This window comes from Opisthocomus hoazin, chromosome 2 (genome assembly GCF_030867145.1).
Source record: "Opisthocomus hoazin isolate bOpiHoa1 chromosome 2, bOpiHoa1.hap1, whole genome shotgun sequence".
Classification (NCBI taxonomy): Eukaryota; Metazoa; Chordata; class Aves; order Opisthocomiformes; family Opisthocomidae; genus Opisthocomus; species Opisthocomus hoazin.
The window spans coordinates 128,682,909-128,696,351 of record NC_134415.1 but is presented as its reverse complement, the minus strand read 5'-3'; the positions used below and the strand labels follow the sequence as shown (position 1 = coordinate 128,696,351).

The 13,443-nt window shown below is 57.3% G+C and overlaps 1 protein-coding gene across 2 annotated transcripts; it reads right to left on the bottom strand.

The window, feature by feature from the left end:
- Nucleotides 1–193: 193 nt before the first annotated feature.
- Nucleotides 194–12,406, bottom strand: CTSB (cathepsin B). 2 transcript variants are annotated; one of them, XM_075415030.1, is made up of 10 exons: nucleotides 12,313–12,406; nucleotides 6,458–6,609; nucleotides 5,841–5,926; nucleotides 5,325–5,439; nucleotides 4,964–5,082; nucleotides 4,189–4,274; nucleotides 3,345–3,491; nucleotides 2,314–2,430; nucleotides 1,664–1,792; nucleotides 194–1,570 (listed from the first exon to the last, which is right to left on the bottom strand). In XM_075415030.1, exons 2-10 carry the CDS (start codon nucleotides 6,581–6,583, stop codon nucleotides 1,473–1,475), a joined length of 1,023 nt encoding a protein of 340 aa, XP_075271145.1. In that variant the 5' UTR covers nucleotides 6,584–6,609; nucleotides 12,313–12,406; the 3' UTR covers nucleotides 194–1,472. The 2 variants fall into 2 exon arrangements, with proteins under 2 accessions (XP_075271145.1, XP_075271144.1); XM_075415029.1 differs by lacking the exon at nucleotides 12,313–12,406 and adding an exon at nucleotides 8,898–8,921.
- Between the last annotated feature and the right edge of the window lie 1,037 nt (nucleotides 12,407–13,443).

Below are 13,443 nucleotides of genomic sequence, written 5' to 3'. Positions count from 1 at the left end.
AGAGGCTCCTCGGGAGTCAGCACAAGTCACGTTGGCACCAGTACGGCCAGAGGATAAGCCATACTGGGACCAGCCACACTTGCATGGAGATGGAAGGGTCTCACTTGGCTTCTGCAATGCACAGAACAACAGGAGAACAGTCTGAGGTGGTCTGAAGTCAAGCAGAAGCAACCAAGGGCCAGGAGACACGACACTGGAGAAACCATTTATTGGCACAGTTGTTCCAGTCAGATACAGCACAGCTCTGTCTCAACCGGCGTCTGAGGAAGCAGAGGCAAGGGGCTATTTTACAGTGCAAGGGAGAGCCCGCTTCACGCATTTCAGGCCTGCAGCCTCAGCTCAGCAATATACTTTGTGCTTTAAAATTAAAACAAAACAAAAAGAAAACCCCTCTTTCACTATATTAGTGTTGGCAAATCACAAGATTCCTCCTACACAGCCATTACACCTCCCCCCAGTAACAAAAATAAGTTTTTTTTTCCTTCTTCCTTAACGCGTGTGGCTTCAGAAAACCCAAAAAGCTTCATTTGTGTGCAAGTTAGCGAGATCGATACCTCCAAGCACCTGCACGAGGTACCTGGGTAACGTCCCTCATCTCAGCGTTCAGCACCCGCAGTCCCCAAGCCCCACGCCAATTCTGGGTGCAGCCCCATCGCCGAGGCACGACCCCCCGCACGCCCCAAGCTGCCCAGCCCCGGGTGGTTTGCTCTTTCCCAGCGTGCTCCTAGATGCTCGCAGGGCTTTTGATCCAAGGCTCATGGAGCTCCAGCTGAGGCCCTTCCCTAAGATCAATAACCCCAGAGTACAGCAGGAAAAAAAAACACCAAACAAATAAAAAGCTGCGGAACAAGTGGTTTAAAACAGCAGTGGAATGGCTGGAGCAGAGCAAGCGGTGCACAAAGGACTTGCTGCAGGCAGGAGGGGCCTTCACGCAGCTCAGGCCAGAGCCACATCAAGTTTGTCAATATTTCGTCATTAATAGGTCTGAGTTTAGCCAATTCGAGGCACCAGCTGGCACTCCCTGCTTGTTTTGGGTGCTAACAGCCAGACCAACCCAGGCGGGGGTGCACAAATCACGTCTGGCTGTGGCTGCCCAGCAGGGTCCACCTCTGCCACCCCACCAAGTCCCTCGTCCCAGCACAAAGCTACTGCTTCCTACCCTCCCAGTAACAGACTGGGCTGGAAGGGGTCCGGGCTAAGCAAACACCACGGTGCAAGAGGCCAGCGAGCCCTCCAGCAGTCCTTTGAGCAGGGAATGCTCCATGGCTGCAACCCACCAGGAGCAGAGGGCTTGCAAAGAGCAATTCCACCTCCAGCTCCACTACACAATTAAAAAAAACAACCAAAAAAAAAGATAAAAAGCTTTAATAAAGTAACTTGAACTATAGTCTCTTGCGGGGGGAGGCTCTGCACCCAACCCACTATCAGTTAAAAGCGTCAGGGACTCGGGATTATTTGTGGTTTGATCAAGGTTACTCCCTCTTCCAGTACTGCTCTGGCCTGGGGATGCCGGCCACGATCTCGGACTCGATGCCGCAGTGGTCCTCTCCTCGGAGGATTTTGAAGAAGCCTGGAAGCACACCAAGAGCCAAAGTCAACCTCCCCACCACGCGAAGGAGAGCGGGGAAGGGGTTCCCCCCAGCAGCATCCGGGGGTGCCTCACCGTTGTCCCCCCAGTCGGTGTTCCACGAGTTGGCAGCCAACCAGTACGGAGTGCCGTTGTCCACCCCCCAGCCCAGGATCCGGATCGCGTGGCCTCCAACCTGCTCACCGGACACATGCTGGTAGACCCCTGCAAGGCAACGCACCAACAGGTCAACAGGCACCACATCTCCCCCAACTTCAGAGCGCTGCCAGCTTGCGAGACGTTCGATACCAAAGCCCAGAGACCAGCTGAGAAGGTTTTTTTGGAGTCTGGAGGAAGGACTGATGCTAAGCACCAGCTCAGGACACACAGAGACATTCAGCAAGGGTCCCAAAGTTGGCACATCCCAAGCAGTTCAGAACAGGGAACTGGTGTCCACACCAGGACAGCCATCTGCCAGCATTTTACCCAAAACCCTAGCTGTTGTTCTCAGCCACAATTCTGGAGGGTCCCTACCGGGGCTTCCTCCCCGAGCCAGTCCCAAGCACCCATTCCCCTTGCTATAAACCAATGAATACAGGAGATGGTATCTGCCCATGTTCTTGCAACTCAAGCATGAACTTGAGATCTCCTTTCAGACTTCAGTAGAGGGACAATGGCCACAAACAGCAGGCCCTACAGATGAAGTAGGCAGCAGGGCTCCCTACAGCCTCAGTGCGGACGCTCACCAGTCTTGTACATCAGGAAGTCCTCATAGACAATAAAGGCTCCTTCCACTGGGCCGTTCTTGTAGATCTCAGCCATGATTTCCTTCTCACTGCGAGGGACACCGTAGGATGTGATGCCTAGAGAGGAAAAGTCCCATTAGTACGTTGTGGTCAGGCCACACAGGTCTTGGGATGGCTGGACAGTGACTGCTTGGCACCCATGCAAGAGGCCTTCTCCACTCCAAGGTTAAATCGAAACCCGGCTGCTCCAGAGGCACTGACGCAGCCGGGCAGGAAAAGCGGGCCCCAACCATCCCTCTTCCAGAGGGAATGATTTAACCCAAGTCCTACTCTGCACCCAAAGAGCTATTCCAGACAGCTTCAGTGGGAAGTTTTCCCCTTGTACATCCTCATTTCCAACACAACCCAAATTACTTGAGGCTGAGACAAATCTCCAAGAAGCAGCCAGACTATCCTACATGTACAGGGCCAGCCACCACCAAGGAGTAGGAAGGAGGTAGCTTTGACACCAGACTCCGACAGGGCTCAGCACCATGCTCTTTAACCCAGACATGTGCACCACAAGGACTCTGTTCTGAGGACTCAAGTTCCACCTGAACACGAGGAAGAATTTCGTTACTTTGAGGGTGACAGAGCCCTGACCCAGGCTGCCCAGAGGGGTTGTGGAGTCTCCTTCTCTGGAGATACTCAAAACCCACCTGGATGCGGTCTTGTGCAGCCTGCTCTAGGTGACCCTGCTTTGCCAGGGGGGTTGGACCAGATGACCCACAGAGGTCCCTTCCAACCCCTACCATGCTGCGATTCTGTGACTCAGATCAGTTCCCCCAGCTCAGCTGAGTCTCACCAAATACAACCCATGCATCTGCCAGGGTTACGTTTGCTCCAGGACCAACCCATCCTGAGGGCACAGAAAATAACCACCATAAAACAGCTCAGGAAGAGGTCCAACCCTGCCAACCCCACCAAGCTACCACTAGGAGCAGCTCTGGAGCTGCTGCGCATCGAGCAGGGTCAGGGGCCACCTCCCTTACCGTAGTGCTTGTCCTCCTTGTACGAGGGCGAGTAGCCGGGTTCGCAGTGCCGGCTGCACTTGGGGGTTTCACCCCCTTCCCCAGTGCACGGCGGCCGGGAGCCGTTGACGTGGTGCTCGCAGGGTGGGATGGAGTAGGGACGGCAGCCTGTCAAGAACAGAGATGGCGTGAACTGCCTGTCCCCAAGCTGCCCTGTCCCCAACAGCCACACTGGAGAAGGCACCAGACCCCAAGAAAGGGTGTGAACTTTCTGACCCACAAAAACCCCACAGATCAGTGGGGTGCGAGCAAAAGTAGGTCTGACACTGCCAGAGGAGCAATCCCTGCATCAGCAATGGGTTTCCCTCTGGACCTGCTTACCACCACCTCCCTCTTGAAGGTGATGGAAAAGATGGAAACATGAACCAACTCATGGCCATGCTGGGAGGAAGCAGATGTTTCCAGTCTAGAAGTTGCTTTTTGAGGTGGAAACACGTCAGGAGGAATCCTGCTCTCACCCAAAGCGTACTCAACTGGTCCAAAACCAGCAACAACAAAAATTTCACCGCCTGATTCATTCCTGCTATGGAAGCAGAAGCCTTGTGGGGTTGTTAAGTCTGGCTGCTGTGCTCCTGTCCTGGATGGGTCTCCGCCACCAGGTGATGCTCGGGGACCCCTGTCCCAAAGGAGAGACCAAAAGGAGCTGTAGGGACAGGAGCAGCCCGCTGGGCTGGCAGAGGTGTTTGAGCCCAGATCTGAAGGAGGGAGCAGCCCCAAGGATGCAGACCAGAAGAGAAGGACGTGAACCTGCAACCAAGCAGAGATGCTCCTCTTTGCTCCCACAAGGCTATCTGCCAGGACTTACCCACATGGGAATCGTAGAGACCCCCGGACACGAGGCCCCTCTCTGTCCAGTACCTCCACGCACCGGAGGGGTAACCACCGTTGCACCTGCAGAAAGAGGCAGCAGCTCCAGCTCCTGCTCAGAGCCGTCCTCTTTTGGGGAAGATGGGGGAAATGGAGCCAGCTTGGGATGGCTGAAGGGAAGCTTTCAGCACACTGAATATTTTTAAGTCTGTCCCTGTCTTCCCCTGAATTTCCAGGCATCAAGATACCAAGGCTTCAGGGCAAGAAGGAGCTAAGAGCACCCATGCCTCCGAATCCCAACACAGTGGTGCCTCCTTACGACGTCTGTGGTCAGCTTCTGCTGCCAGGAGCAGCAGAAGACACAGAACTTGGAGACCCAACTCCCCACCCTGCCCTCAACAACTGCAAAAGCCACAGGCAAAATGCTTGTGGCTGAAAACCGAGGATTTGGGGCTGCTAAAAGATCCTTCCTTCGGCACAAGGCAGCTGCCAACTCCGTGTGGGAAAGCATCGCTATGTGCTTGCCCACCCTACTCCATCCATCCTCACCCACCTACTGCTGGAGGCAGGACGTGGCCCAGAGGGACTTTCAGTCCATACACTCAACCTTTCTGTTCCCACATAACTCCAGCATCTACAGGGCCAACGACTGGTGGGGCTTCCTGCTCATTAGGGAGACCAGTAAGACAGGGCTGAAACGACCAGTGTCTTCGGGTTGTGTCCCTGCTCCTCCCACCCACCTTTTAAGCGTGCAAGAACCAAGAGCAGCTCACCCCATGCCGCATCCGAAGCCGCAGCACGACAGCAAGTCCTCCGCCGAGACCTCCACGCTCACCTTGGCGTTCGTGTGAATGCAGATTCTGTCCGAAATTGCTTCTACGGCACCGAAAGCCTGTGGGCAGCCCCAGAAACCCAAGGGAAGACCACTAAGAGCTGGCCAGGGGAGGGAAACCAGGCAACCTTCTGGTAATGAGGGCAGCAAGCATCAGCTTGGCTGGGAGAAGCCCACCGAGAAGCTCAGACAATGCAGGATCCCCTGCGTCCCCCCACTTCTGCAGATCGGTAGCAAACTCAACAGCCTGTTTTTTGTCCAGCAAACTCCGTATCGACACCTCAAACCGCCCATGCTCTTACCCAGCAAGAGCCACAGGAGCCCTGGTCTCTTATCTCACTGATGGTGGGACAGTTCGGCCACTGCGTCCGTGAGTCAAAGTTATCGGGCAGCTCCATGTCTGCAGCAAAGTCCACCCTGCAAGTGAGAAGAGGGAGGTCCTGTTACAGGAACACCAGTGTAACAGGACTGCGTGTACAGGTCTCTCCAACCTCCTTTGAAGCTGACCTGGAGAACGAGGGATCTTTTTGTTTGCTTAGTGAAGAATAAATACTTCTGAAGCCCTCAGACCAGGTCAGCAGCTCCTCCGGTGTTTTGAGTTTCAGCTAGTACAAATTACACGACTGGTGAAGTATCTGGCAGGACGGAGGATGGATGTTCCCCCATGCATGATTAGCTCCACATGAGATATCCACCAAGCTGCACCCAGGGGAACCCCGTGCACAGTCTGCCAGGAGAGACCCTCACCCACTCTGGACACACCAGGAGCATCCACACAAGCTTTTGCAGGGCCCTCACCATCTTCTCCCAGAACTCACCTCTCCGGGAGCTTGGGCCCACCCAGGAAGGTGCCGCAGAGCTTCTTCACATAACTCATGTCAGCATTGTAGAAGTTGTGCCCTGCCTGGGAAGAGACACAAAGAAATGGGACATGACTCTCCATAGCCCCCAAGGGCATTGCTGGGACCAGCTTGGGGGTCCAGATCTCCCTCAAACCCAACCAGTGCCTGACACTTGCTATAAAACCCAGGGGCCAAGAAGCCAAGCTACCGACAGACACAGAACACAGCCCCTTCCAGGATCAGCGCATCATGACCAGTAAGCTAAGGTCCAACTCTAGGCTTCGGCCACACCAGCCTGGCCAAGGAGGGTTTGGCCAGACCACCAATACAGCCTGACACCTGCTGCTTGTTTCCAGCCTCCCAGAGAGCTTCCTCCTCTTAGCATTTCTGCTACTCTACAAATTCCTCAATGCTCCGCTCCAAAGAGGAGAAGCTCCACAGTTACTGTCACCGCGGGAATCCCTGATGGCACCAACTCACCAGAGCAGTCAGCTGGGACTAAGGCAGGTTTGATGCAACCACCGCGGTGAGACTTAGCTATTGAGTCCCACTGTTGAGCAACGCATCCGAAAAAAAACCAGCCCGGTACTCACCTTCCAGGTGGTGTTGAGCTTGTTGATGTGGTTGACCAGGTCGCTGGAGAGGGGAGCGTAGTAAGGGACGCTGCGAGCACTGGCGAAGGCCACCAGGACACAGAGGACGGACACGGACAGCCACATCTTGGCTACAGAAGGGGACACTCCACCTGCAGCCAGATATGGGCATCATTGGAGACCTTCCCAAGGCGGGCTCGGACCACGAGCGAGGACTTGGCAGAAGGACCGCCGCAGCAACACGTGGGAGGACACAACACGTGGCTGCACGAAATCCCTCCCGATCTCCAAAGGTCAGGAGAGACGCACGAGCACACCAATAACCCCTCTCCCGCAGCTCAGAAGAAACCAGACAAGGCAGCCCTGTTTGTCGACCACCGCGGGATTAGTAGCAGCAGGAAAATCTCTTTGGCAGCAGACCCAGGGGATTTGGAGGGTGTTAAAAGCTGTGTTTACTCCCACTGGAGAACAAAAAACGTGTAGATGTGGCACTTTGGGATACGGTTTAGTAGGAATGGTGGTGTTGGGTGGATGGTTGGACTTGATGATCTTAGAGGTCTTTGCCAACCTATGATTCTATGATAAGGACTAGAAGGAATAAATGACGCTCCCCACCATGGCCCCTGGGGACTTGCCAGCCCCTGCCCTAGAACACCGCTCTTCCCTTTGAAGACACCACTCCAAATCACATTTTTGGACTTTACGGCCTCATTCTGTCCAGCCCACCACCCTGAGGACCCTGATCGGGGTTGCAGCCTGGGGGTGGTGACCCCCTGCCCGTGCAGAGAGGGGTCTGCACGCACCGGAGCTGCCTGCGCTCCCCTCCCACTGGGGCTTCTCACCACAGAATCACAGCATGGTCGGAGTTGGAAGGGACCTCTGTGGGTCATCCAGTCCAACCCCCTGCCGAAGCAGGGTCACCCAGAGCAGGCTGCACAGGACCGCGTCCAGGTGGGTCTTGAATATCTCCAGAGAAGGAGACTCCACAGCCCCTCTGGGCAGCCTGTTCCAGGGCTCCGTCACCCTCAGAGTGAATAAGTTCTTCCTCATGTTCTCACCAGGGAGGCTGCGAAACCACGTCCCTTGGTGCAGGGCACCAAGAAAATCTAAATTTGGGGAAGAGAGAGGCTGGCGAAATCCAGCAGCAGGGCAAGAGCGGACCACAGCCTCCCACGTGGGAGCAAAGCATCGCCCAGCCCAAAGCTGCTCCGGGGTTTGGTGGTTTCTCTGCTCTCCTGCCTCCTCTCACCTAACTCGCGTTAAATCGCCCAGCTCCAATTCAACCCCCAACGCCAGCAGCCACCGCTTGCTCCGCGTCCCCACGCCTGACTCAGACACGCAGCCGGGCCACGAGCTGCTCGGTCTCTGCAAACACACCAGCGCACCCTCCTCCTCCTCCTCTTCCACCTCCCAGCTCCCCATCCACCAACCCCACACCCGCCCCGACGAGCCCCAAGCCTGGTGAGCGACCCAAGACCTCGGGTACTCCACAGCAGCCTGAACAGGAGAGAAATTCAGGCTTTAATTCCTGCCCATCTCAGCGAGCTGACCACGTAACCACCCTTGCCAGCCTGGGCTCCAGCCCTCCTGGGCACGCACGCCCGAGCAGCCGGAGACGCCAAGCTTGCCGAGCCCGGGCAGGGGATGGTGAGACGCTCCGGCATTTCCATGCAGGCTGCCTCCACCCGCTCACAGCCAAGTTTAGCCTTTCCAGAGAAGAAAACCCAGCAGGAGTGTCCTACTTTCTGCCAGCGACAAGACCAAGCGGCCGCGTATAAAGGGGCTTTTTTCCTTTTATTCTCCCCCCCTCCTCCTTCCACCATTTATTTCTTTTTCTCCCCACTCCCCATGCCTTCAGCGGGATGCTCAGCCCCAAAGTCAGCTGAGTCTCAGCAGCTCATGGGTCCTCCTACCCCTAAATCTCACCTCCCCGAATGGGTTTCTCGCGTATTTTGCTTGCTGAGAGGCTTCTCGCAGACGAGGGGCTTCGCTGGCATCCCCACCGCGCTCCTTCCCGCCCAGAAAATCAAATCTACATTTCTAAAGCTACCGTGGTTTTTGCCTTGTGCCCCTGCCGTAGGAAGCCTATAGGTGACCAGCCTGAGCTGGGGCACGTTTTCTAATGAAAAATCTCAAAAAAACCCCAACCCAACCCAACCCCCATAACCTCTGCACTTCTTGCAGTCAGCCTGATATTTTCTGTAGCACAGGAGGCAGCTGCCAGGCCAGAAGCCACCCGATGCTGCACTTCTGTTTTCAGCAGGACCCTTGCAAACGCGCCGACGCGCGGAAAGCCGCCCCGCAAAGCCTCCCGCGCCGAGCTCGCGACGGACGGACGCGACGGACGGACACGGCCGATCTCCCGTCCTCAGGTTACCCGGCCACCCCGGCTGCAGACCGCCAGCTCCAAGCAACCCGAGACCAAACCGTAAAAAGATACCAGGCCGTTTCCCCTCCGACCGGCGCTTGCCTTTCAAGCTCTGCTGCGCTGCGTCCGTGGCCAACGGCCAGCAAGCCCAGCAGAAGCAGGGAGACGTCACCCAGCGCAACCCAAACAGCCGGGAGCCACTCGGCTGCCTCTGAGAGCAAGCCTGGAGAAGAGCAGGCTGCGGGGAGACCTTACTGCGGACTTCCAGGGGGCTTGTAGGAAAGCTGGAGAGGGACTTTTGACAAGGCCATGTAGTGATAGGACAAGGGGTGATGGCTTTAAACTGAAAGAAGGGAGATTTAGATTAGATATAAGGTAGGAATTCTTCACTCTGAGGGTGGTGAAATGCTGGCACAGGTTGCCCAGAGAGGTGGGAGATGCCCCATCCCTGGGAACATTCAAAGTCAGGTTGGATGGGGCTCTGAGCACCCTGATCTGGCTGAAGATGTCCCTGCTCACTGCAGGGGGGTTGGAACCAGATGACCTTTAAAGGTCCCCTCCAGCCCAAACCATTCCATGGTTCTCTGAAGTCTCCTATGGACATGAGGTTTCGGGGAGGGAGCTGATGCTCTCAGCTGGATGGCACGGAGCATCCCAAGAGCCGGGCGCAGAAGGAAGGGAAAATCCTCAGTCTCGTGGCATTTCTTCCTCCCTGCTCCCCTCGCCCTGAGAGCGCAAGCACGGGACTCGCAGGACCAATTCCCACCAACAGCAAGCCGAAGGCATGCCGACCCCGGCAAGCACCAAGGGGGCTGCTGGTTTCCACCACCGCCCTCCGCTCCCCGCAGACACCGGCAGCAAGACGCTTCCCGCGGCCGAGTTATCGCACGCGTCTGCTTCCTCCGCCGTCGCTATCTCCTCCGTGCACGCCTCCCTCCCCCTAAAGCTGCTTTAAATACCACCGAAAGAGCAGCACCAAAACCAAACTTGCGTAACAGCTCCTGTGCCCGGCAGACATCTCTTTCTGCACGGTGAAGCAGGGCATCCTCCATCTGCATCTCCAGGATGCTCCATCTCCAGCATCCCCAGGAGATCCCTTCCCTTTGCCCTCCCAGGTCTCTGGAGGTGCCTCGTTAGCTCCCAGGACAACCCTGGCAAAGGCTGTCTTCACAGGTCACGTCCCACCACAGCTTGAAAACAAGAAGGAAAGCTCAGCTGTTGGACTTAAGGCACAGCAGCTTCACCCGAGCAAACTCTCCAGGTATCAGGAGGATGTTCGGGGCTGGCAAAGAGACCCCCCAAGCCCCTCCACCTCCTCCTGGGCTGCGGACGAGTCACCTGCTTTGGGATCTGCAGCATCCGCTACCGCGATTTCTCGGAGGATGAGCAAGAAACAACCCCAGAAAGCTGCTACCCTGGGCAGGGCTCTCACAGTTCGGCCAGCTGGTTGCTTAGAAAGAGGAAATCTGGGCCGCCTAAGCGCAGCCCTTGAGCCCCGCTCCCCAGCCAGCGAGGAGGAAGCGCCGAGGCCGAAGGCTCTCCGACAGGCGCTGCTCGCAGCAGCTGCAGCGTGCGAGGGAGGAGAGCTGAAGCGAGATGGCTGCGGCTGATGCCTGCAAGGGCGCAGGCAGAGAGACAGGGAGGAGGGAAGGAGGTGACATCACCCCGGTGCCTTCTCCATCCCTCCCGATCAGGAGATGTTGGAGACCGGGGCAGGTCCCTGCCCGCTTTCCCAGGGACAGGGCTCCAGCTGTTTGGACCACGTTATGCCGGAGATCAGCAGGGTCCCACAGCCTCCTCCCAGCAGCCGAGGGAGATGCACAGCGCCCGCAACAGCAAAACCCTCTGCAGCCCCATGACCGTGTGTCTTCTCCACATCACTCGGAAATCGCAGCCCACAATTCCTGTTCAGCTGGGCATTTCTCAGCAGAGTCAACAAAACCCCCAGAACTGGCTATTCAAAGCCCACATGACTCAGTTTGGGCAAGTCAGGCCGTGAGATAAGTCCCATCAGCTCCTCCACCGTCTGGGCCAAAGCCCTCCAGGCACAGACAGAGGCACCTACACACCCTTTTCCAAGGGTCAGAGGAAGATAAAACCTGTCCCACCCTCACAGCTCCAACATCCCACCCGCCCCCCGGGGTGAGAAGCACTCAGCAAAGCCCAAGTCACGCGTCCTCCTCCAGCAAGCAGCCCTTCACCCCAGCCCAGCCTTGTCCTTTGTTCTGCCTGCCAGTGCGTGACTCCCAGCCACAATAAAGCAAGGGCACAGACAGAGCAATCCAGCTTAGCTCGCTGTGCCGCCAGGTTGGCTTGGTGGCCCCACGGGCATGCACCAAACTCAGGGCCTGGTGACTTCATTGCAGCCATGATTGAATTATCAAAGCTGGATTTTTTTTGTCTTTTTTGTTTTTTTTTTTTATAGGAAGGAATGGGTGTGGGGAAGAGAGGCTGAGGCTTTTTTTTTTTTTCCTTTAAGAAAGAAAAGAAGAAAAGGGGAAAGAAAAAGAAATAAAAGAAAAAGAAAAGAAAAAAAAGCCTCAGCCACTCTTCCCCACACCCATTCCTTTCCAGCAAAGCCACACCATTAGCCCAGGTTAGATAACCACCAAAATCAATACACCTTGAGATAAACTGCAGCGCTGGCCTCTACAGCTCGCGTTCACAGGAAGCACAAGGTTCCTCCCAGACAGACCTGCACTGATTTGGCTTTTTCTGCCCTCAGAGACCAAGCCACAAACCAGGGTCTTGCACAAGACTGCAGCAGAAGATACCCTGCGCTCCCGATGCTCCTCGCCCTCATCCGCAGCCTCAGCTTCGCAACCTGAAGGTGGACACGAGATGGAAGCGACCTTTGCCACGTCACGCCCGCGGCGCGACCCTGACATCGCGATATATGGGCGACAGACACATTGTCACGGCGGACAGACGCCACGCAGCTTCTACCCAGCGTCATCTCCACGCCACGGTGATGGTGCCGGACCCAAGCTCGGCCGAGCATCACGGGATGCTCCCAGAAGAGCTTCAGCAGGTGCCAACCGACCTCCTCCTCGTCAGCTGACGAGCAGAGCTTCGGGTTTTTTCCGTTTTCGTTATCAAAACAAGGTTTCCTCTCTCCTCCCCCCGCCGCTCACGGGGAGGTTCGCTGGTTCTTGGGGACCAGGGGTTCAAAAATCGTGTAGATGCGGCACTTGGGGACATGGTTCACCAGCCGTGGCGGTGTTGGGGTGACGGTTGGACTCGATGACCTTAGAGGTCTTTCCCAACCTCCACGATTCTACGATTCTACGGGATAACAGCATCCCCCCCCCGGCAACAAACTTCTCCCGCAGCCGAGCCGCCCAGCATCCCTCCCGCACCCCCCAAACGGTGCGGGATGGAGGGGTGCCCAAGGGGCCGTCCCGCCGGGCTGGGGTCCCCCCGCTCCCCACGGCGGCAGCGGGAGGGGGAGCCCCATCCCCCCCCACGCGTGTCCCCCTCCCCTTACCTGCTCCCGCTGCAGCGCCCGCGCCCCGCCGCGCTCCGCACGCCCGGCCCCGGCCCCCCGCACGGCCCCGCGCTCCCCCGGCGGCCGCGGAAGGGGCAGCGCCCGGCGGCTGAGTCACCGGCACCGGCCCGCCCCGCCGTGACGGCATCCGGGACCGCCGCCTCCGACCGCCTCCCGACCGCCTCCCGACCGCCTCCCGTCCGCCGCCAGGCCTCCTCCTGTGGCTGCTTCCCTGCTGCATCCCACCTCCATCCCTCCTGCATGCCACCTCCATCCCTCCTGCATCCCATCTCCATCCCTCCTGCATGCCACCTCCATCCCTCCTGCATGCCACCTCCATCCCTCCTGCATCCCACCTCCATCCCTCCTGCATCCCATCTCCATCCCTCCTGCATCCATCCCACCCGCACCCCTCCTGCCGCCCTCCTCCATCCCACCTCCAGCCCGCCACTGCACTCCTGCATCCCGCCTCCATCCCTCCTGCTTCCTTCCTCCATCTCTCCCCAATCCCACCCGCACCCCTCCTGCTTCCCTCCTCCATCCCTCTGCTGCCCTCCGCCATCCCGCCACTATCGCTCCTGCTAACCTCCTTCATCCCTCCCAATCCCACCCGCACCCCTCACAGAATCACAGAATCACAGCATGGCAGGGGTTGGAAGGGACCTCTGTGGGTCACCCAGTCCAACCCCCTGCCGAAGCAGGGTCACCTACAGCAGGCTGCACAGGACCACGTCCAGGCGGGTCTTGCATATCTCCAGAGAAGGAGACTCCACAACCTCTCTGGGCAGCCTGTTCCAGTGCTCCGTCACTCTCAGAGGGAAGAAGTTCTTCCTCATGTTCAGGCAGAACTTCCCAGGCTTCAGTTTGTGCCCATTGCCCCTTGTCCTGTCGCTGGGCACTACTGAAAAGAGCTTGGCCCTGTCCTCCTGACACCCACCCTTCAGATATTTATAAGCATTTCTAAGGTCCCTTCTTAGCCTTCTCTTCTCCAGGCTGAACAAGCCCAGCTCCCTCAGCCTCTCCTCGTGGAAGAGATGCTCCACTCCCCCCTCACCATCCTCGTAGCCCTCCACTGGACTCTCCAGCAGCTTCTTATCCTCCATCCCACCTGCTTCCCTCCTCAATCCCACC

Bases quoted from the DNA above. Each gene is read 5' to 3' on its own strand.
- CTSB (XM_075415030.1), bottom strand. From the start codon at position 6,583: ATGTGGCTGTCCGTGTCCGTCCTCTGTGTCCTGGTGGCCTTCGCCAGT. The intron at 3,492-4,188 runs GTAAGTCCTGGC...TGTTCTTGACAG, and splicing joins TCTCTACGATTCCCATGTGG to GCTGCCGTCCCTACTCCATC. The intron at 1,571-1,663 runs GTGAGGCACCCC...GTGTGCTTCCAG, and splicing joins CACCGACTGGGGGGACAACG to GCTTCTTCAAAATCCTCCGA.